At 41.7% G+C, this 25,048-nt stretch overlaps 1 protein-coding gene across 2 annotated transcripts in view; it reads left to right on the top strand.

The window, feature by feature from the left end:
- Positions 1-432: 432 nt before the first annotated feature.
- LOC144720627 (receptor tyrosine-protein kinase erbB-4-like) overlaps positions 433-25,048 on the top strand; it is a 241,858-nt gene continuing 217,242 nt past the window's right edge. For both annotated transcript variants that reach the window (XM_078597523.1, XM_078597531.1), the window contains exon 1: positions 433-764. In XM_078597523.1, coding sequence (XP_078453649.1) covers positions 695-764 — 70 coding nt within the window. In that variant the 5' untranslated portion in view covers positions 433-694. The remainder of the gene's footprint in view (positions 765-25,048) is intronic.

Consider the following 25,048-nt stretch of genomic DNA (forward strand, 5'->3'; position numbering starts at 1 on the left):
ACAAATATCCCCGTATAGCCTTAACGGACTGTTGGGGGCCAAGTGCCATTAGTGAGCAAGTTACACACACGCGTACATTAATATACTCACACACACTTTTTTCATTGCCTTAAAACTCCATCTCCTCCCTCTCTCTGATCCCAACCCAACCCTGGTGAGACTCTACCCTTCAGAGTTAGACTCCACACCTCCTTACTCACCCCCTCCCTCCCATACCAAACTCAACATTCCCCATCGTTATTCAAACCCCAACCTCCGCCCCCACATCAGCACACTCCCATCCCCATAGTCTGGGCCGACCCTCGTCTTCTCCAGGCGGTGCACCATAGGAGAGGAGGAGGAGGACTGGGGCTGTGAGCGCGCGGGCGGGCGCGCCCGTGATGCGAAACGGGCGTGCGCGTGTGTGTGCTGCGTGAGACGCGACACGTGCGTGCGATACCACAGTGTGCGCTGCTGCCTCTGCCTCTGTGCATCGAGCGTTCTGCGCTCCCAACACTGGTGGGGGTACCCGAGGCTCGACGTTGCCCTACCTACCGTGGAAGTTACCAACACACCTGAGAAGGACAGCTTTCAACATCCGTTTATTTATTTGATCGTATTTTTTATCCCCACCACCACCGCCCTCCTCCACCCCCCCCCCAAACTGAAGCACTTGGCAGCTGTGAGATGCACTGAGATAACAGAAGCTCTGAAGATGGGAAGTTCAGGTGGATGGAGTTTGCTGATAATTTGGTTGCTTCTAAACGGAGCCGCGTCTCAAGAAGGTGAGCAAGCCTCTCGTTTACCCGGGGTCACCTTAACGATCGGTGGACACGAGATCAGTGTGTTGTGGTGTGTCACAGCAGGCATAGAGGAACCAGTAATAAAAGACGAAACTGTGGGTGGGTGCCTGTGTGCGAGCTGAATGCTCGGTGTGTGTGTCTTGTCTTTTTTTAGTTTTCACATCAGCCCCCGATGCGGCATCTCGTGACAGTGTGGCATTCTTGAGTTCGTAAAAATCACGGGGTAGTGTGGGTTTGACACGTACTTTCCTGGCCACTCTCCAGAGACTAAACTGGTCCGACTTATGGATAATGTCTACTTTATTAAGACGTGTATATGTTTATATTAAAATAAGAAAAACACATTACTTACATGAACGTGTTTTGAAACCTGTTTGTTGACATACGGCTGGAGGTGTAAAATTGAATGCGCCCATTATATTGCACTGTGCCAGTATTTACAAAAGTACCTAACCTGTGCTTGACAGACCAAGTGCCCTGTGTTTGACATAATTTCCTTGAACAGTTGCCTTGAACTTTCAGCGTGAGGTTTTACTTGTTATGCCGTCATACATGCAGAAGGAAATTATGGGTAATATGAGACGTTTTAACTGTCGTGTGCTTTTAATTACACGAATTGTTGTACTTATATTGACCATAGAGTGCGAAATAGTGATATGATATAGAATTATAAAGTAGATATGTTTTAATGTTTACAATATTACAAACGAAAGTGCATCCTTAAATAAAGGTCTGAGAGTTGATGCTTTTTCTCACTTTTATCCGTTGAAAATGTTCCTAAACATCTGCATAGAGGCAGAAGTAATGTGCTCTTATTGGACGCAGTTTGTTGAGTGTTTAAAATAGATCTGTTTCAAGACAAAAAAAAATCTGCTTTCTTTTAAGGCATTGGTAATGTAGTTTTTATTGGTAATCTATAATATATACACAGCTCTCTTTTTGTTGACCTTTTTGAAGGTAGGAGCGTGATTAATCTGTGGCTAGTGGTTGTGAAGGGACGTTAAATCCCCGTAATTTTATAGGCGCATTTTCAGTCGAAAGTAATAACACGCTCGAGTGAAGATGGGGACCATTAAGACGGGGCGCCACAATTATTTATACAAAATACGCATAATATACTTTATCCGTGGGAAGGGCAGAAAAGCTACTGCTGTGAGGGAATAGGTAAAATGTAAATGTGTTCACAGAGCCCAAACGCTGACCTTCGATCTGTCCACGCGCATGCATCCAAGACGTTTCATCTATTAAACATTTAAAGACTTCCACTGCGCAGGATTCTCATAAACGAGTGCTTCATCATCTGTGAGCCATAAGCACAGCCGCTCACCATCTATGTCTACGTTGAATACAGCCCCCCATCGGCTCCAGTATAAGCAAAGTGGAACTAACAAAATAATACAATAATCACAAAGGAGATGTAAGTCATTCCTGACGATGTTTTGGTTATTGTAGCGGTGTGATTCTGTGCTGACGGGTGTGACGGATTAGCAGCGGTGGGAATTTGTGGCGCCTGGGTCTTGCTTTGTGGGGGGGACGGCGTCGGCGATGGGGGTGGGGGCAATGAGGATGGAGACCGAGGACCATCTATAAAACTGGGGGAAGTGAGCAAGATTTCGGCGCAGCCCTGCGGGCTGCTAAAAAACCGCAGCGCTCTTACCAACATACGTAGAGTTTGGCATTGTATACTTGCAGCTTCAGAGGCTTTCCGCAATTATGCAGTTTGCAGTAATAACCGATATCTTATCACGTGCCGCGAGAGCCTGCCTGCACACGCGAAGGATTGATGTTTTAGAATGGGATTTGGCGCGAGGTTGATTGAGCAAGGTAAACTGCAACCTGTAAATGATGCAATCTTAAACGTTGAAACATGACGAATCAACGCATTTCCAAGGCACTTTTTTTTGGTTGGATGTCTGTTGCCCGTATCGACACAGTAGTGGCAAGTGATGGAACAAGAAATACATAAAGCATACTGATACAATTAAAGTAATATTATGTTGCCTCTCGATAAGAAATATACCAAGACGCTGAAACTGTTTCGTTCCTTGGCACGGACGCAATTGAGCCACATTGGTAGAAATGTTTAATCATAGAGCCCTCTGCATATGTTACAGTTAATCCCAATTCACCAATTTATTTGATCCTGTCTTTCAAGCCGGTGACAAAGCTATTGAATCAGTCAAACATTCTGTCAATTAAAATGAAATTGTTTACTGTAATGTCTTGCTTTAAAACATTTATGTTCTTGTAAAATGTCCGGTTTTGTTGTGCACCATGACGAACGCAGTTCCTTGTTTGAGTCTTAACTTTCAACAGTTTCGTAACATACGGCTGTTGGTCCGCTCTATCTTGACTAAAGACTAAGACATGAAGGTGTGTTGTTATTGTTAAGGGATGCAATATAGAACTCCCTATTCTGTGTTCTTATTCATGATCAGAAACAATGCCTGACATGACAGTATGCATCAATTGCTGTTGAGCTCCATTAAATGGCAGTTTTCTTTTATTTCCTTGTCAAGATTAATGCAAATAAATTTAGCATAATTGAAGCATAAATAAAATCTGTGTTTAAGCGGTCCTGGCCTACATCTGAAGTGGCAATAACAAAAAACATTTTAAATAATCCTGCACGCATATGCACCAGACACTGAGAGCATTCCACGTTCAAATCCTGGTGGTCGGTTGACTCATTTCATAATTCCTTCACGGTGGATAAACTTATTATCACTTAAAAAAATTGACAGCAGTAGTCTAATCATGTGGAATTGTCATCGATCATCATGTGGAAGTTTCATTGATGGTATAATAATTACCAACCGATATGGTCCCCACTACGTTGCACACTTGAGCATGCAGACAGTCCCTCTTTTGAGAATAACATTTTTTTTTTATATAAGAGCTACTTCGTTACTCAGTCAACTGAGCCGGTGGCGAACCCGACCCATCGCGCGTGTTTTCCTTGCACCACGCTGCTAATGGACACGGGACAGGGCCGCAGTCTCGCAGACTAATTAGCCCGAGCACCTGCGTGAGAACTGGCACAGGGGCTCAACAGCTTTTACCATCCCCACCAGAGGTGTAAACACCTAATACAGTAAACGCATCGTTGGCTCTGTACATGAATGGATGTGCATTAATTCTCATAATTGACCTGTGCTCATCGGTTTTCAAATGGTTATTTTTCCCCCAGCTGATATGTGAGCACCCGCACAACTTTACATCGTACGTGCAGTATTTATGCGCGAGAGCGTGCCTTTTGAGACGAGACGCATAAGGAATGGGAACATCTGGAGCCTTGAACTAGAAAATGCGTTTTGATGTAGCAGAGCAACATCTCGCTGCTGACCTAAATAGATGCATTCAATGTATAGAATAGGAAATTCTAGGAAAGACTTCCACTCACATCTGAGTGTATTATAGTGAAACGAGTGGTATACATTCATTTAGTTACATCTTTTATGATAAATATGCGTAATTATCCTACATGATCCATGTTGTTGATTGATAATTACAGAAACAATAAGGTCTAGTTTATTACAGAAACAATAAGGTCTAGTTTATTGCAGCTGCTCATGTTAATTGACCAATAAACATAACGACAATATAAGCCAACTCAGTAACTCTATTTCAATTGCAATTTCATAACACGTGCTCTGTTAATTTTTTTAGCTTTCTACAAACTCATCCATATACCTCGTAGCGTCTGTAGGCTCAGCCACGCTTCTAAATTCTCTCAATAAAATAACAAAATGTCGGTACAATATATACAGAGTGGGTTTAAACAAGAGCAAAATGCACGATAGACCGATGCAGTCCGTATCGTTACTCATTTTGTTGAGCGTTTCGCATTTGTTTAACACGTAGGTTTTTCACGACCAATATCATCCATAATAGAGGTTTTTTTGGGTTAGATCGTGTAAATATATAAATGTGTCGTTAAAACCCGCCACCACGTGACACAGACAATTAGTTAGGTTTGTCAAGTAAACATAATATGCCAATTCGTTACTTGTACAGCACATCGATGTTTTGGAGAGCAAAGCCACAACATTTACAATCTGAGTAAGAAGGAGATCTTAAAAGCTCCTCTGGAATATATGTTGGCTTACTCTTTGGCTTACTCTCCCACGTTGTCCTTCCCCCCCACCTTCCATTAACATTGTTAGTGACGTACGGTGCGAAAGAAGTTCAACATACATACATGGTCAGACATCCTAAAAGAGATGGTAGCAACCACGCTTCCCCCACCACATGCAACACAAATCTGGCTGCCACCTCATGAAGCTAGTTGTAATTACTGGCAAAACGTCATATTCAGATTGTAGATGTTGTGGCTTGGCTCTCCAACACACTTGTGTGCTGTACTAGTGACGAATTGGCATGTTCTGTTTACGTGACAACCCTTACTTGTTGGCTGTGTCGGGTGGTGGCGGGTTTTAACGACACATTTATATATTTACGCGATCTAAACAAAAACCTCTTATGGCGTTTCATATTTATTTCCAGATAGTTTAACATTGACCGTGCTGTGCCCCACGCCCTCCCGCTCCTGAGTTGTTGGATCCCGCCCTATAAATAAGGGCACGCGGGAGGGTTTATTTCATTGCAGACTAAATGTTTTAATTAGACCTTTCTTTGCTTTTTCTTTACATTTAATATTCACGCGTTTGGTGACCTTGCCCCTGTAACGGAAAAAACCCTCCCATCATTCAACGTTAATGTGAGTAGTTTTATATGTCGTCGAGTGTGTAGAGAAGAGCAAACTGTCTTAAGTCACCGACTTCCACCATGGCCCAAAGTAGTGCAGTTTACACGATCACGACAGATTTTTGTGACATTTACAACACTGGTGGAAGCGTCGCGGGAATATATATCCGGTGAATGACAGTGGCTGTGAGAACCTATGGATTTACCACCAAAATTATTATTTCCAGCAAAATATTACTTTTAGTTAGTCACTACACGGTTGTATACTACATAGCTCAGCGACCAGTGACCTATCATATATATTGCATATATTTTGCAGTATTTTATGACCTCATTGGCCTTGAATTCCTTGATTTGATTGTTTACACATTCTGCTTGTGAAACCCCTGCGATCGCATCTTAAGTGTATGTGTTACATGTTTTAGTATTAATATTGAATTAAAGTGGTTGTGTGACTCAATAGGTTTAACCCCCCAAATAAGAATTACTGGAGGCAACTGTGGGGCCCTGAGTTTGATTGTGGCCCTTTCTCGGAAAGGAATGTTTGGAACCCAATATCCTTTGACAGCTGCTGACAGATGTCACATCTGACATTCACAGTCCATCGAAGACACCAGGAAAATGAACAAAACTTGTCCCTAAATTGTGTTTTGACACTTAAATTAATTTCACTGCTTTAGATCCAGTAAAAAAGTATAATAAACTATATGGTTCACAATTGTAGCTTACATAAAAGTACCCTGCAGCAATTGCCATTTAATTCATCACTATCAGAAAGGGTCCATTGGTCTTCAATGTTCCATGGTATTTAACCGGTTAAAGCAAGGCACAGAATAACAGTAATGGTATTGGAAGAAAATGTGTTAATTAGCAGAGATAATGTTTTTTTTATTTAAAGCTAGAGAAATGCTTTGTCCAAGAAACATGATGAGCTGATTACTACTATGCAATATACGATAATGAAATGTACCGTTTATTACGCCCAGATAATGGTAATCTGTTTGTTTTTTGCATTGTTATTCATCAGTGAACTCCAATCAGGGCTTTTCCATCCAATTAAATATGGTGATTACCTTGAATACGTTGTGTTTGATCATTGCTCTATTAGTACATTCCTATCGACCCGCAATTCAAATACATATCTGCTGTTTATAACATACATGTTAAATACAAAATGTATTCCGAACATTAATACACTCTCTTTTATGACTAGTAAGGTACTGCCTTGGTGCAATGGTTCACTTATAATAATAGGGGTTTTCCCCTTTGGTTCACTTGTTCAACTTTCAATCCAGATGTCGCTGGTTCAATCTCACGGCGCAGAAATTGAAAGAATGGGACGAGTTTATTGAAACCTCCCACCTATGTAAACCCAGCAGTATCTATGGATCGCGAATTCGAATGTGGTGGGTGAAGCGTGGTAGCTACCATCTCTTCTAGGATGTCTGGCCATGTATGTTTAACGTCTTTCGCACCGTATGTCACCAACAATGCTAATGGAAGGTGGGGAGGGAAGGACAACGTGGAAGAGTAAGCCAACATATATTCCAGAGGAGCTTTTAAAAGTTCCTTCTCGTGAAGGCCCTTCTGCCAAGTAATTGCATTCTTGGTGTTATGTTTTAAGGTTGTATTTCTGGCTGTCGCCTGATGAAGCTAGTTGTAATTACTGGCGGAACGTCGTACTCAGATTGTACATGTTGTGGCTTTGCTCTCCAAACATCGATGTGCTGTACTAGTAACGAATTGGCATGTTCTGTTTACTTGCCAAACCTTACTAATTGGCTGTGTCTGGTGATGGCAAGTTGAATGACACGTTTATATATTTACATGATCTAACCTCCAAAAATATTATGGTTGTATTTATCTTGAACCAGGAAACTTCCGAATGTGGACTCATCCCGAGTGTATGCTGGACCCTTCTCGTGAGGGCAAGGGTTGATTCTGTGGACAGCCTGTCCTTAAACGTCTCAAATTGAGGTCACCACTGTGAAGACAAGATATTTCTTTACAAACGTATGCTTGACTGAAGTAGTTATATGCAAGATGCAGCCAGTAGGTTGTTTTTTTTTCAATACTACTGTGTATGTATCTGAAGTGTTTCAAATATAATAATATAATAGAATATGTTTACACAATCCACTTTGAATGACATTCAATTGCCGCTACTATTTCCACAGAAGTCACGGGTAAATAAGAATCTGAATCCCGTTAAATCTCTCGCTTTACCCTTTTAGAAGGACGCCACGGTGTTCAAACGAAGCTGGCTCGAGCAAAACTGATCTTTATTGCTCTCAGCCAGGAGCTTCAGTAGGTTTCCAATTTTGCAATGATGTTGTTTTAGCATTGCTGATATCTGTATTGAGCTTATATTAATCCAAATCTTTAATAATCCTGCAACAGAAAAAAGCTAGATTTTGTTCGTTTTGTCTTTTCTATATTCGGAGCGTCGTAATCATGCATACTCAACGTATAAATTAAATATCAAATTTAGTATAACATATCATGAAGATGTTTCCAGATTATGTTTACTTTTATTCATATTTGGTGCATGCATAATTTATTTTGAGTATAGATTATACCAGTTTATCTTCTCTGTCCTTAAACGAAAAGTCTATACTTAAATGCAAATAAAATAGAATACAGTCTCACATGTGTTGATGTGCCTACTGCAAGTTTTAGAATACCAGATTCCTGCTCAAATGAGAGTTTGGGATGGCTCTTGTAATGGCATACTCAGGCTCAAGCATTCGCAATAGCACAGATCACCACTTTGCCTAACGCTATTCGACATTTCAGTGGAGGATGTTGACTATCGATTCCTTTTAGGGACACATTCCGTACTGTCGTGCAATGAACGTTATTTTTATCACCGTATATTTAATTCTCAAATTTGTTTATAAAAAATACCTCATCCATCCAACTTCTGATATGCTGGGTATTGCTGTATCTAAAGGTGCGCTCTCGGATTTAGAAAAACTAAACAGTTTGAAGTAAAAGACATACAATCATGACCATTACATACTAGAGCGAAAAATTAACTAGGGTGGCTATTCAAGCAGCACTTTAATCGTGTAATGGAAACCAAAGGAGCTTGCTTGGAGATTGTTTGCAAATTCTGGTTCAAGTGGACACAAGGGACAGTTAAGGAAGCGTTTTTTCTTGGCAAAATACCAGTTACTTGTTCGCTACTAGTTGTACAGCTACTTAAGTAACAGCTTAAGAGTGGACCCTAGTTCATGAAATAACAGTCAGTCCTGACACGTTCGATGTTATTGAGCTGCAGGTAACAAACAAGATCTGCATACAGTGACGTGTGCTTAATTAAGTCCCACTTTTGCGCAGTCAGTGGATTTGGAGTAGTTTCAGATGTCCTGGTGTGAAATAGAAATTTAGCAGTCTTTGCATGTGTTTTTTTTATTGCCATCTTGGCAGTCTCGCCAGTATAACATTACGAAATAAGAAGGTCCCTGTTCCTTCCTAACCCGCTTCCCGGCCAGTCCACTTCATGCAACGGATTTTCAATTAAATTCCACTCTATTTTAAAATCGCCATGCCCTTGCTGGGCCCACCCTTCCTTACATGTTGTGCAATGTTTAAAATGAAAAGTCTAAGACATTTTGGTGGAATCTGTGTGTTTGTGGATACAACATAATTTACAGTACTTTATACCGTGTCAAAGATCAAGGTTGCATATCTGCAATTTCGGGCTCATGCCACTGCTGGCGGAATAGCCTCCAACTACAGGGAGCGCTGGAGAGCCCCTCGAGAGGGAATGATGACCTGCTCTTCCACTCGGCAGATACCCAACTCATGCGACGTGTCGATCGATGAACTGTGTTGTGCCCATTTCCACTTCGTGGTACGAATAAAATAACATAACTTTTTTTGTTAAATATACTTTGGGATGTTAAGCCATGGTCCTGGAAAGTTTATTTGTATGTTAACGTATTTTTTTGTTTACGTATTATGATAATCATTTGACATTTAATTAAAATATATTCTTCAAAAATAACAATTTGCACATTGTCATAGGCAGGCAAAGCAGCCAGTTGCTCAAGGTCCCTGACCATGGCCCACGTGCCATGCCTTCTGGATTTTTTCAAAAGATTAAACGGAGTGTGCCAATACATTCTAGATTTGAAGCTTTCGTGACTGCAAGGAATCATATTCTTAGGTTTTTTCGGTAAAGTCACGTAGGTAAAACATCAAAATTAATGAAAATAAAATAAAACAAAAATCACGACGTTTCGGAGGCAACACAAGTCTCCGTCATCAGGTGGGACCGTCACAGCCGAATTAGCTGCATCAAGAGCAGCTAATACTTGATGCAGCTAATTCGGCTGTGACGGTCCCACCTGATGACGGAGACTTGTGTTGCCTCCGAAACGTCGTGATTTTTGTTTTATTTTATTTTCATTAATTTTGATGTTTTACCTACGTGACTTTACCGAAAAAACCTAAGAATATGTGCCAATACATGTGGACGTTGCGTGTGGTGTGTGTGGTGGCATGGCTATTAGCGCGTGAATGAACCTCCAGGACCCACAGCTGTCTTCCTAGAACTTCCTGCACATTCCTGGTGATGCATAAATGTGCACAGAATGCTCGAAACCTCTGGGGGTATTTGTGTGTGTGTGTGTTTAAAGTGTGGAGATGACAGGGATCAAGTTTGAGCTTCATCAAAAAGCATGCTTATTTTTGTGTCAAAGTAGTTGTTTTTTAGGTTTTTGTGATGATCATGCTCAACTCTTGCTGGAGTTATGCCACTTGATGGCACATTCCTGTTTATCATGTTGAAGCCCTCATAATTAAACATTATTTCTGTGGCATAGCTGCAGGGAGCGGTGGTAAAGTGATTAGCGCATTGCGTGACGAACCCAGAGGCCGGGTTCCATTCCCACTCATGGTCGACACCAATGATAATTACAGGAACCGATCCTGGACCTCCCCGAGGTCGACTCAGCCTCAAATGAGTGCTTTTTGTGGTGTGTAAAACATCAGCACTAGGGAGACAAAGGCAGCCGGGCGTGGTGCTCGCCACCCACCCCTTCATGTGGAATACCGGCCTTCATAGTTGCTAGCTAACAGCACTTGCTCCTGCAGTCTGTTCAGGCTCGACAGGGACTCTTTGTCTTTGGTATACACGTGACACAATTTTATGATATACGTATAATGAAAGTTGGCCAAAGTAGAACATGAACAAGTATTATTTGTAATCACTGCAAATTGCCATCAGCCAAATCAGTCAAATAAATGTTCATGCACTTACTAGGATCAGTGCGCTCACATTAAAATGGCAAAAGCTAAAATTACGTGGAAGAGCTCTGTATGCTTGTCACGAGGCAAGCTGTTATGCTTACCAAAGCATGGAAGAGGTATGTATATTGAACTTATTTCGCACTGTACGTAGCCATCGGAGGTGCGGGGGAAGGAAAACACAAAACACCGTTCTAAATAAATACGTTTTCAATCTAGATGATTTTAAAGTGCATAGCATGTACTCTCCAACACACCAGTGGGCTGAAGTAGTAACTAATTGGCGCGTTGTTTACGTGACAAACCTTACCGGCTGTTTTGGGTGGTGAAGGGTTACGACACATTTATGCTTACGTGATCTAACCCAAAAACCTTTATTATGAATAATATTGGTCGCGAAAGCCTACGTGTGAAACAGAGAGGAAGTGTTTTGATACACTTTTTTCATCTTACGTTTATTATGAATTATGGCAATTAATATTAAGCACATCTGTAACCCACCATTACACTAGGTTTTATGGAATTGCATGAGCTATAACCAATGTGTGGATTTTTTTAATTCTCGGATTATGTTTTGTTGTGTCTTGTCATCCATATTCTTATACAAAAGCAATGTTAGTTTACACAACAATGAATCCAATGCAATACGTAGATTGCATTTTCTATATTGAAACACAACAAACGTGGAATAAACAATCTTCAAATAAAGTGTAGTCAGATGAAAGTTGATTAAGCCTAGATTCCATGTTGATGAAATACAGCCATACGCTGTGCCAAAGTTGTGTTTTTTATTGGAAGAAATTTTATATTTAAAAAACCCAACATATTAATAGTTCAATTTGTCATTGAATTGCTCGCATTTATGTACTATATCCTGCTTCATTTTGTACTCGATAAAGAATCACATTTCCAGCCAAAATTAGTGAAATGCAATTTCAATTTAACTAAAACTAAATACGGAATAATGTAAAACACAATCCACTTTGTATACTCAACATTACCATCATCGTGTTTTTTCCATTTGATTGATGTCTCTACTGTGGGTAATGTTATATTAATAGTCCATTTGGTGTAACCACATGTGTATATGCTATGAGCACACAGTTCAATGCCTGTTTTACCTCTTTGCGGAAAAAAAGACGACATCATTTATATATAACTAGCGGAAGTACCCGGCTTTGCCTGGGTGAAAAATATATTTCTTAAAAACCTTACATATATACACACAGATACTAAGGTATTGTCAAAGCCCGGTGGGCTGTTTGTACATTTCTCCACCAACAAATATATAAGAGGCTTTCACAAGTCCAAAAAGTTGTAGAAAGTGTAGGGTAAATAGTTGATGTCAAAATGTTTCCGAAAATTGTGGTCTCCCCCCCCCCCCCTCAAAAAATATCTTTACCCCTCGTAGGTATATATACTAACAACACCTTACATACAACAGAGGAAGTGGTATCTATTGACTCTGTAGTAGTATCTACTGACTGTACCGTAGTATCTACTGAGCCAGTAGTAGCTACTGACTGTGTAGTAGTATTTAGTGACTGTAATAACTACTGACCATAGTAGTATTTACTGGGCCTACAGTAGTATCTACCGACTATATACTCGTAACGACTAACTGTATAGTATCTGCTGACTCTATAGTAGTATCCACTGACTATAGTAGTAACTACAAAATCTATAGCAGTATCCACTCTATAATAGTATCTACTGACTCTAGTAGCTACTCACCGTGGTAGTATGTACTGACTGTATAGTAGTATATACTGACTGTAGCAGTATTGACTGACTGTAGTGGTATATACTGTTTTAGTATTTACTATAGCGGTATCTACCAACTCGATAGCAGTATCTACTATCACTACAGCAGTGTATACCGACTGAGGTTGTACCTGCTATCACTACAGCAGTGCATACTGCTGTGTTGGTACCTGCTATGATTACAGCAGTGCATACTGCTGTGTTGGTAACTGCTATGATTACAGCAGTGCATACTGCTGTGGTGGTATCTGCTATGATGAGAGGAGTACATATTGTGGTGGTGGTACCTGGTATGATAACAGCAGTGCATATTGACTGTACTCATCATTCACCCTCACCACTCACAACTCACCCTTACCACTCATCCTCACCACTCACCACTCCCACTCACTATTCACCATTCACCCTCACAACTCACCACTCACCAACCTCCCTCACCAATCTCCCTCACCACTCACCCTCACCACTCACCCTCACCACTCACCGATCACCACTCACTCTCACCACTCACTCTCACCACTAACCCTCACCACTAACCCTCACCACTCTCACTCACCACTCTCCCTCACCACTCACCACTCACTCTCACCATTCACCCTCACCATTCAGCCTCACCACTCACCGTCACAACCACCACTCACCCTCACCACTCAACTTCACCATCACTACTCACCATTCATCCTCACCAATTACCACTGACCAATCACCACTCACCACTCTCCACTAACCCTCACCACTCAACCTCACCACTCACCCTAAAAACTAACCACTCTCTCACCACTCACCCTCACAACTCAGCACTCACCCTAACCACTCACCCTCACCACTCACCCCTCACCGCTCACCACTCACCCATCACCACTCACAACCGCCACTCACCCTCACCACTCATCCTCACCACTCACCCTCACAACAACCACTCACCCTCACCACTCACCCTGACTACTCACCACTCATCCTCACCAATCACACCCTCACCAATCACCACTCACCCGCACTGCTCACCCTCACCACTCACGCTCACCCTCACCACTCAACCCTCACTAATCACCACTCATAACCGCCACTCACACTCACCACTCACCCTCAACACTCACCCTCACAACTCACCGTCACCACTCCCCCTCACTACTCACCACTCATCCTCACCAATCACACCCTCAACAATCACCACTCACCCTCACCACTCACCCTTACCACTCACTCTCACCACTCACCCTCACAACAACCACTCACCCTCACCGCTCAGCACTCACCCTCACTACTCACCCTCACCACTCACCACTAATCCTCACCAATCACACCCTCACCAATCACCACTCACCCTCACCACTTGCCACTCACCCTCACCACTCACCATTCACCCTCACCACTCTCCCTCACCACTCTCCCTCACCAGTCACGCTCACCACTCACCCTCACTACTCACCACTCACCTTCACCACTCACCCTCACCACTCACCCTGACCACTCACCACTCATCCTCACCAATCACACCCTCAACAATCACCACTCACCCTCACCACTCACGCTCAACACTCACCCTCACCACTCATGCTCACCACTAACCCTCACCACTCACCCTCACCACTCACTAATCACCTCTCACAACCGTCACTCACCCTCACCACTCACTCTTACCACTCACCCTCATCACTCACCCTCACCACTCACCCTCACAACAACCACTCACCCTCACTACTCATCCTCACCAATCGCACCCTCACCAATCACCACTCACCCTCACTGCTCACCCTCACCGCTCACCACTCAACCTCACCCTCACGCTCACCCTCACCACTCACCTCTCACTAATCACCACTCACAACTGCCACTCACCCTCCCCACTCACCCTCACCAATCACCACTCACCCTCACCATTCACCCTCACCACTCACCCTCACCATTCACCCTCACCACTTTCCCTCACCACTCTCCCTCACCACTCACCCTCACCACTCACCAGTCACGCTCACCACTCACCCTCACTACTCACCACTCACCCTCAACACTCACCCTCACCACTCACCCTCAACACTCACCCTCACCGCTCACCACTCACCCTGACCTCTCACCACTCATCCTCACCAATCACATCCTCACCAATCACCACTCACCCTCACTGCTCACCCTCACTGCTCACCCTCACCACTCACCCTCACCACTCACGCTCACCCTCACCACTCACCCCTCACTAATCACCACTCACAACCGCCACTCACCCTCACCACTAACCCTCACCCTCACCACTCACTAATCACCTCTCACAACCGTCACTCACCCTCACCACTAAATCTTACCACTCACCCTCACCACGCACCCTCACAACAACCACTCACCCTCACAACAACCACTCACCCTCACTACTCACCCTCACCACTCATCCTCACCAATCACACCCTCACCAATCACCACTCACCCTCACTGCTCACCACTCAACCTCACCACTCACGCTCACCCTCACCACTCACCCCTCACTAATCACCACTAACAACCGCCACTCACCCTCCCCACTCACCCTCACCACTCACCCTCACCAATCACCACTCACCCTCACCACTCACTACTCACCCTCACCACTCTCCCTCACCACTCTCCCCCTCACCACTCTCCCCCTCACCACTCTCCCCCTCACCACTCTCCCCCTCACCACTCTCCCCCTCACCACTCTCCCCCTCACCACTCTCCCCCTCACCACTCTCCCCCTCACCACTCTCTCCCTCACCACATCTTAAGGGCGATCCTAAAGGAATCTACAACCTTCGATGATTCATTTGCGCGATTCAAAGAATCGATTCCTGGCGCCTAGGAGGTTTCCATTTTTAATTACAGAGTTTTATTTTCATTCGTATGTTATGTTTTAAAGTTTTCAGGAGTTTTTAATTATATTTTAGCCCCGGTCAACGCCGGATATTTCCCATTCGTAGCAGTTTATATCAACTCTATAACCAACTAATATTAAACGGAAATAAGGCGATTCTAAATTAATCTACAACCTTCGATTCCTTTTCGCGATTCAGGGAATCGATTCTTGGCGCGGTCGGGTTTAGAATTTTAATTACACAGTTGTATTTTCATTGGTATGTTATGTTTTAAAGTTTTCAGAAGATGTTAAATGTATTTTTCCCCCGGGCAACGCTGGGTATATCGAGTTTATACCACAAAGTCGTCGCCTGACAGAGTTGCGTGTCGAGGCCTAGTACCGTGCAGAGCCTCCGGCCTCGCCTAGATTGCCCACTCGGCTGAGGCTGGGTGCTGGGGCCATTAACCCCCCCCCCCCCCGCGCTACAATAATACTGTCTAATCGCTATAATTTTATTATCTACCGACCCTATAATAGTAACTGCACACATTGGGGTGGGGGGGGAGTGAAGAGGACGTGAAACTTTGATGAATTTACCTCAGAGTCGCGTGTTAATGCGTGCGCATATTTATAATGGGAATTAAAAATGGCGTCCACCCCGCAGCGAATGCGTCGCTACCCGTTGCCAGGGGCAACCGCCGTGGTCCGCGCCGGTCGGCAATAGTAAATAAATAAATAAAGCATTAAATAAATAAATAATGAGAAATCACACTAAATCGATAATCGGTCCGATTTAAAGTTTAGAGACGAAAAATCGGAAATGCCTAAGTTTACCGCGGGGCCGGGGGCGTGCCCACCTGCAAAATTTAATCTCGCGAACCCCACGGTCCGAGAGTTACATCCCCCGCAAGGGAGCGTACGCAGACGGACGGACAGACAGACAGATAGACAGAAAATGAATTATATAGGTTAGAAGGGTGGTAGAGGCACAAAATATGATGTGACAAGCAACCACCATGGAAATGAAAAACATACAAAAACCCAAGCAGGATTGTATACTGTTGTATGTCATATACATTTGCAACATGTGTTTCTTTTCAAATTGAAATTTTATCAAACATGAACATATTTAATATTTATTCTCTTCCAATATGGAGTACCGCGGTGGTGATATGTTAAGGGGCGCCACAGTGGCAGGATGTTAACTCCCTAGCCTGGTATGCAGGAGCTCGTGGGTTCAATTCCGACTGACGCCTGTATATTTAGAGTTTGCTTGTTCTCTCTGTGATCAAGTGGATTTTCTGGGTTTTCCCTCCACATTTATAAACATGCATTTAGAATATTTGGCTGCGTTAAATTTAAACTTGATACGGCAGTTCGTTGAGCTATCATTTGTGGCCCAGGTTGCTTCTGAAAACTACTATATAGGTCAGTGGGCCTGATCTGGTAAAAAATATATAGTTTAATTTTCGATTTAAAGCTTTCGTGACTGCAGGGATTCATCTTCTTGGTTCTTTCGGTAAAGTCACGTAGAAGGGAAGTAATAAAATAATATGTTATATTTTTATTATTTTATTACTTCCCTTCTACGTGACTTTACCGAAAGAACCAAGAAGATGAATATATAGTTTAGTTTAATATGACCTTAATCATAGTTCACATGGGGTGGAACGGTGCACTAGGAAAATAGTTAGCACCTTGCTCTATTAACCTGATGACCTAAGATTGATTCCTGACCACAGTTAACATTAGTAGTGAGTGATATCTGGACTGGTCATGGGCCATAGTTGTTCATATCTAAACCACTAACATAATTATCATAAAAATTGTCGATCTGTGATGTCCGTGATGGTTATAACCCACACCACTCCTTTTTATCTCTCAAAATAGCATTATCCAAAGTATCAAGAGGCACTTTATATGCACATTATATAATGTGGGATAATGCCTTGGTGCACTGATTTGCACACGAGACTTGCATTGCAGAGTTTGCGGGTTTTAATCAATCTCCTGCTACGTTCGATGAAACAATGGGCAAGTTGCTTCAACCCCTCCAGTTAGTCGATTGGAGTGGAAACCATTTTGCAGGCAGGAGCGCGAGCAAGCAATTGCAAGGGTTGCGCCTCACAATTTTGTTCCACAACATAAAACAACATTACAAAATGAATTCGCATTGCGCAGCATATTATTTTACAACGGCTATTTTTTTCTTATTTGCCTTTTCCAATTCTCTTGGCACTGAGCATGCACAGAAGCACAAGGAATCTTACTTCTTTTGGTAGTTCCCAGTAGTAAGAAGCCTGAATACGTGACAATAAATACTCTCTTGGGGAGAGGGGTTGTGCTATTGCTCGCTGTGGAAGAAGAAAAAAAATCGTTCCACTCTTAGGGCAGAGCTTGGGTTTCTCCCCCCTTGTCTCCGTCCGTCGTGGCAGCGCGTGTACACGCGGCATTTTTGAAACGAGCTCTTGGCAAGCGGTGGCCGTTTGCACTGCAGTCTGGGGGGGGGGGGCGCAGCTGACGGGTAGATTAGCGACCCGGCGGCAGCTCTGTGTCGAGACTGGCAGCCCCAGCTGTGTGCGGAACGCACTCCCGGCGCCCACGGACTACCCCCCCCCCCACATTCCTCATGCCGCCTCCACTGCGGTCCTTTATGATACATTCAAAAGGTTAAATCGAGTGCCCTCTTATACGCAGATTAGGGAAAAAATCATTTTAATATTACATATTAGGTTGGCAAACTAGATATTAATGTCTTTATTTTCAAATGGGTGTGTGCTAATGATTCAGAAATTAGCTTAAATTTAAAAAAATGGTCTGTTGACTCATTGACTTTCAGATCACACTTTTTAAGTGCACGTTTTGTATATTGTTGCATGCTGCCTCTGCATGTGGACATCCTTTTGTGAAACTACCCTCCATTGTATGCAAAGGGCACATTACTATGTGAAGTCGTGTTTAAAGACCAGTTTGATTAAATATATAAGTTTTTAAAACTGGTCTCGTTAATACTGGTAAAGCTGGCAGTACCACATCCACCAATTTGTAAAAATACATCTCTTCTAAGTATATCAGACATTTAAATTATGTATACTGGTTCAGTTGATTTAAAGTATACACTAATTGATTTTTTTCCCTCTGAACATGTATCACAGTCTGCCAGGTCAAATTTATGTAAGAATATTAACATGCATAATTCTAATTGGAATACAACATACCCATCCAGTGGTGTATATGGACTCTAAATGCTCTTAACGCCCTGCCAGGAGCAATCGCTTTATAATCATTCAAGAGGTAATTGTGGCTGGCATTTAGGAATCACGAAACATAGATTACCTATATAGCTACCCACACTACACAATAGTACCACGTGCATTCGTGACCACGGTAAACTCAATTTGGATAAGTATGAACTTAATTCCCTTGCTCGTCATGTTAAGTGTATAAATTAACGCTCAGGTCCAATCCTTTTTTTTCTTAATCAAAGACAGTTTCTTCATGAATTGATATCCATTGTGAGTGACGATTGTTGGTATCTTCGTTTGAGTCCAGTATCTATATGCCAAATAGATGCCAAGGTGTCAATCCATGCGGCCAAATAATTTGTGTACACCAATTGTAAATTACCATCCATTAAAATCCTGAGAGTTACATTGCAATCTGTGCACTCCACTGAAGTGGTCGTTTAGAGGCAGCCTGAACAAGTGTGTTGTGATAAACACAATGCAACTATTGTTTATCACGTTTTATTTTGAGCTTGTTTGATTCCATTTTAAACTCATTTGGACAGCAAGACAATTTACTTATTCGCTGTGGTACATAGATATCCCACTACACATTTCGTGGAGGAACATGTAGTTTTCACTCCGAAGAGCTTATTAAATGTGATTCGTTACTTATGGGTATATAAAGATAACTCTTGTTAAAGCTGTGTGGTTTGTGAAGTCTGTCCCCCCATGTTTAGTCGCAAGTATATCTACATGATTTGGATAGTCGTGAAAGATCTCACTTGCCACACAGATTGTAGGTTCAGCATAGCGTCATGAACACAAATTATACCCCACGTTTACAAGTGTCCATTATGAGAGGGCTGGGCATCCATTTTCGTGTCTTCCCATTTGAATCATCAGTCAGAATGGTTCTTCGCTTGTCTGTGTACAAAAAAAGCAATACATATAAGAATTAACTTTTTTTTTACACATCTAGAGTGCATAATTTCAGGGGCACGAGTTCAACAAGCAAAGTGCACGCAATGCAAATGCGTTATGCAACTTGTGTGGGAGGCGTATTGTCGAAGTGAAGCAAGGATCAGTTCAAGATGCCGTTTACGACTGATGTTACCCATGACCGTGAATTTAACCCAGGTCACCCGGATTGTAATACTGCAGCACACGCAACATCTAAGAGACACATCACCTGTGCAACCTTTAACAGATTGTTGGACCAGTGCTGTTCGTGAGCACCTACGTAGGTTGCCACGGCACACCGGGGGTGGGGGTAGCCAGCGCCATGCCTGGCCATCTTTCTCTCCCCAGTGTTGATATTTACACAACACACCAGGTCGTCATTTAAGTTGACCTAGGGGAGGCGCAGGACCGGTCTAAAATATTGGCCGTGTGCAAGAATTGCACTCGGGTAACCGGGTTCGTAGCTCAGTGTGTTAACCAATACACTACCACTTCTCTACCACACGTACAGCCGTAGTTTACGGGTTCAATGCTTGCACGTGGACATCATGTGATCCAAAGTCCAGCCACAATGTTTGTTCTTGCAACAAGTGGCCAGCAGCATGCCCTTGGTTTTTTGCGAAGAGAAATGTAATGATGGGTCGTCGGTGCCCTGGGCTTGCGCTCTGTTCATTTTAAGAATGATTTGACAGCTTTGCCCTGGAGAGCTTGTAAAAATTCCGGTGTAGCAGAGTGCATTTGCACTGTCTGTTAAATGCTTGAATAGTCTTTTGTTGTAATAATAAATAAATATTAAGCAGAGTATACGAAAAAAGTGTCGTCAGCAGAACATACATATTATACGCAGTAGATAACTTTTTATTGGTGTTTAGGTTCTCATGTGTACAACAGCAATATCTATCGTAGTGACATGTACTATGTGCGCTGCACATTTATTAAGAGGGCCCATCAATTTTATGTTCACTGGGTGTGAGTTATTCATTGTTATTGCAGTATAATGTTCACAGGCTGAGGGGGGACCTCCCCCCCCCCTAAATAATACGGCTATATGCATGACTGTAGCAAGCAGCTCAATTCTTTCTCGGCCCATAGTTTGGGTACTGCAGAATAGAAACTTTTTAGACAGACATAATCGAGAGATGGAATTACAATAGCAAGCCTGGCCATGACAAGAATACTGTGTAAGGTACTCGATAGTCAATGTAGCTTCATGGCTAGGAAAACCAATAGTGTTGTCGATAAATTAAAATAATTCACAGACACATATGGTTTTCAAATTATAATTTGTAGTATCGGTCGACTCAAACTCGTCCTGCCTCCTTGGTCAAATGATCGTTTGGGAGGCAATGATCTCAGTTTTGGTCAATAGTCAGTGGTGGAAATTACACATTCACGTGGTTGGGGCCAATCTATATATACACTAGTTCTTACATAATTTTAATAGTGTTCATAAATTAGGTTACCATGAGCCCAACATTAATTTGCTATGAAGGTTTTTCTTTTTGGTAAATTCAAAATGAAAACAATAACATGTGTCTTTTAAGAAAACATAATGAAACAATTCATTTACCATTCACGCGTAGTGCAATTTACAGTTAAAGCATATAACTAAACATTGAGAAGAAATAAACACCTGCAGACATTGATTGGATTTTGATGATTGATGCTGCTTCTAAGCCCATACGAAAACCAAGGGAAATCCTTCACGCAGAGTATTGAGATATATGGTGGCAGTGAAGGATGGGCGTGATGGGCTAAGCCATCGATTGCTGTCACCTCTGATAAATAAAGACATTCTGCGATGAAGAAAGGTGCTCAAGACACCACGGACAGCGCCAGGTGATTCAGTGCTAATGAGCAGGACAGAAGAGATGGGGATAGTTTCCGCCCATGGAACAAAGTGCCAATACTGCTCTGCTCTGATTTATACAGAGGCGCAAATTTCTTCCGACCATGACCAAGGGCAGGAAATAGACTGCTGCTTTCTTTCCCAAGGCCAATCCTCGGCCAAGTCTCACATCTACAACTTGTGACTGCCTCTGAAAATGTATTTATAGTAAACATCGAATTTCATATGCTTGAACAAAAACAACAAAATCAAACCATACTGCTTGTTTAATCAGTTTACAAAAGTTAGAGTCATGTGTAGCATTTCGAGTGTAAATCTAAGACTCTAATGCCTAGTTTCAGTATTTTTGTTACAGTTTTTGGTACTCCTGCATCATCAAATTGTTGTTTTGTATTTGAATTTTTACTTAAACAGTTTTGATCATGATGACTGCTGCTGGTGATCCCATTGACCTCGATGCTTGTATTATTTTGGTCTCTGAGAATAAACATCTTCTGTATCTTACAACCTGGTAAGCACTGTTGAAGACACATTACTTGTGCTGCATGAGTGTGGTATACTATGTATGGTAGTGGAGTCAATCAAGCTGGAAGAGTTATGGTTTGTTGCAGTGATAAGTGCAAGGTGTCCTCATTGCACTGGTCTGGGCCATAGATTATTGCTGGAGGCTGGCTATGTTGGATTCGTAGCGACATCTGTGAGAAGACATACAAAAAAAACGTAATCCCACTGTATTTTATTTTGTTTGCCATTGTATGTAACATTTAATAAATTAAATGGCTATCCGTCATTGACAATGTCATATATGCTTGGTGTGCCGGTGGGAAACTAGCCCAATTCAGTGATGAAACCCTCTTCCACAGACATCACAAGTCATAGTGGGAAAGCGATCTTTGTGAGTAGGCTCCGCATGACGTCACTCCCCGTGGATCCGGTATTCATCTACCCTAACCTCCTTGATTTGCTCTGCTCCTTGGCGGATTGGATTTCTCCACTGTGAGTGATCACAAGCTGGGTCCTGCCATTTGTCCACAGGAATGCCGGTAGCTTTCAAGATGTTGCTTGAGCATGTCCTTAAGACGTAGACACTGTCCCCCTCGATAGCATTTCCCTTGAGACAGCTCTCTGTAGAATACTACTTTTAGCATTGATGCATCATCCATATGGACAACGTCCAGCCCGATTCAGTGAGGGGCACCAAGGATGGCTTCAGCACTTGGCATGTTTGCACGACTTAATACCTCCACGTTTGCCCCTCGATCTTCTCATGAAATTTGGAGGATTTTCTGGAGATGGTGAAGCTTTATGTCTTGGATGCATTATATGACGTGTTTACTCTATGCCTTTGCCATGCCCCTTGTCTTAACTAACCCTTTATTGAGCTTCCATAACAGTGCCTCTTCAAAAACATAGTTGAATGTATGCTTATTTACAACACTATCCAGTTGCAGTCGTGTAATAGCAGATCATTGACATGTTGATTACATTTTTTTCAGAATTATCAAAGCGATTTAGCTATTTGCATTACATTTTCTAACCAACCCAAACAGGTTGTATTTGTATTATCCTCAAGCTTAAATGTGCATACGTGTTAGAATTGACAACCAATTAGCTCAGGGGCATGTTTTTAAGAGTATGCCGTTTAAAGTATTTGGCTGCTATAAATTTATACATGATAAGCCACTTCATTCAGATATTATTAATGGCAAGGTCGCTTCTAAAAAAAGAGCTATATAGCTCAGTGAGCCTTACCTGGTGAAATAAAATGTGTAGTTTCGTATATGTTGGAAAATCTGTCTGGTTATTTACAATCAACGGTTAATTTTAGCACATGGTAAATCATAGATCTTTCATTAATCTATAAAACATGGCTTGATATGGAGATACGCATGACTTGAATATTACTATATACAAATATTTCCACAATTGGCAAAGTTGTCAAATAGGCGAAGTTTTCTTACTTGCATGATCGGCGGTACAGGTTTGACTGGCTGTGAATGTTATGATACTTGAATTACCTTTATAGAATGGAATCTGCCCAAGGCTTGTGAAAACCGTCAGACTGATGAGTCGAAAACACTTGATCATGTCCCTTTTGATCAAACATCCTCCATAATAATTGTCATGTTTTTCAAGGTGATTCACCATCTATTTCTCTAGACGTAATCTTTAGTATTTCCATGAAATCGGTGTTATCGATGTCAAGGGTAATAGAATTGTCACTAATATTTTCTGAAATAAACTCCAACTTACATTATCCAGTAAGGTGTTAAATAAGGCATCAATTGTTTGGTTAGTGTCACTGACTTAGGCTGTTTCAATGTAAAAAAATAATACGATCAGGCAGCATGTGTTGGGGAGAAAACTAGAAAGACAGTAACACAAATAAATTACGAGTTCTTTTTTTTTCATCTCACCAGTCATAATTGTCTATAGAACGTTAGTGTGTCGAATGAATAACTGCCGGCGGGGTGCTCATAAAAGTATCCACTGTCTTGCAAAATTAATCATGCTCATGTTTAAATGTGATGCTGGTCCGTCTACCATTTTTTGAGCGCCAAATTAACTTATAATACCTATCTCATTATCCACTGTGAAGAAAAATAAACCGCCTTTCTCCCGTGACTTTTCGTGCTTTGTACATTAGATAAATTCCTAATTTACATTTCTACATATATATTCTGTTATCATTGATGTGTTCATTCAGGCTTCTTTTGGAGAACACAACTAAGTAATAGCAGTGATTAGCTTGATCCACTTGGAATCCAGTGACCTGAGTTTAATAGCCAGCCATGACTAACATCAGGAGAGTATAAATGTGAGATCAGAAGCCTTATGCATTGAATTGAGAATTGCTGGATTTATATATATTATACTTGAGTAAAACTAAAGTATATTTGTAAATACAGCCCACCAGCAAATGGAATTTATACAATAAATATTTAATAATAATTACCTTTCAAGAAATGTACTTTGGTCATAACAAACTGAAGGTCCTATATTAGCCAGCTGGAGTTAATAACGAAGTAAAACGTTTTAAAATTAAAATATTGTCTGTTTTACTTTAAAATACTTTTTCAACAGTGTTCAAAGCTACAGGTTGCATATTTACATTATTTCAACATTTTTTGTTGAATTATTAATATGGTCAATCTATTATCAGTAAAAAAAAACATCATGATAAAAATAACTAACGTGCAGAAAGGAGATGTTTGATTATTTTTTCAAAGCAAAATAATGAAATATTCATTTTGTTGAAACAGTTTGTGTGTGTATGTGTGACAACTATGTACAACATTCTTTCAAAAGCTATCTTGCAAAGATCAGTCTTTTGGGATAGCCGAAAGGCAACACTTAACATTCCAATGATTAAATTAAATGGTGTTTTGGTATGGGTTTATTGCATGGGCTTGGCCAGATAGACATGTCATTGTTATATGAAAACCTATGATTATTGTTTTTTCATCAAAGGATACCTTTAATCCATTGACTTGTCTGTTCAAAAATCATTACAGAGGATTACGATGTTAACGTCAACACAGTATTTGAGGAAGCTCTAGCTGATAAGTTTCATTGAACAAAGTACTGTATGTAAAATTATGCATTAAATGGCCGAACTGCCAATAAATGTAGAGCATATAATGTTATTGCATGAATTTTAATTGGAGCAGACTCTACACAATAATGAGCAATAATTATG

The sequence above is a fragment of the Lampetra planeri genome, chromosome 1 (assembly GCF_965212315.1).
Source record: "Lampetra planeri chromosome 1, kcLamPlan1.2.h2, whole genome shotgun sequence".
Taxonomy (NCBI): domain Eukaryota; kingdom Metazoa; phylum Chordata; class Hyperoartia; order Petromyzontiformes; family Petromyzontidae; genus Lampetra; species Lampetra planeri.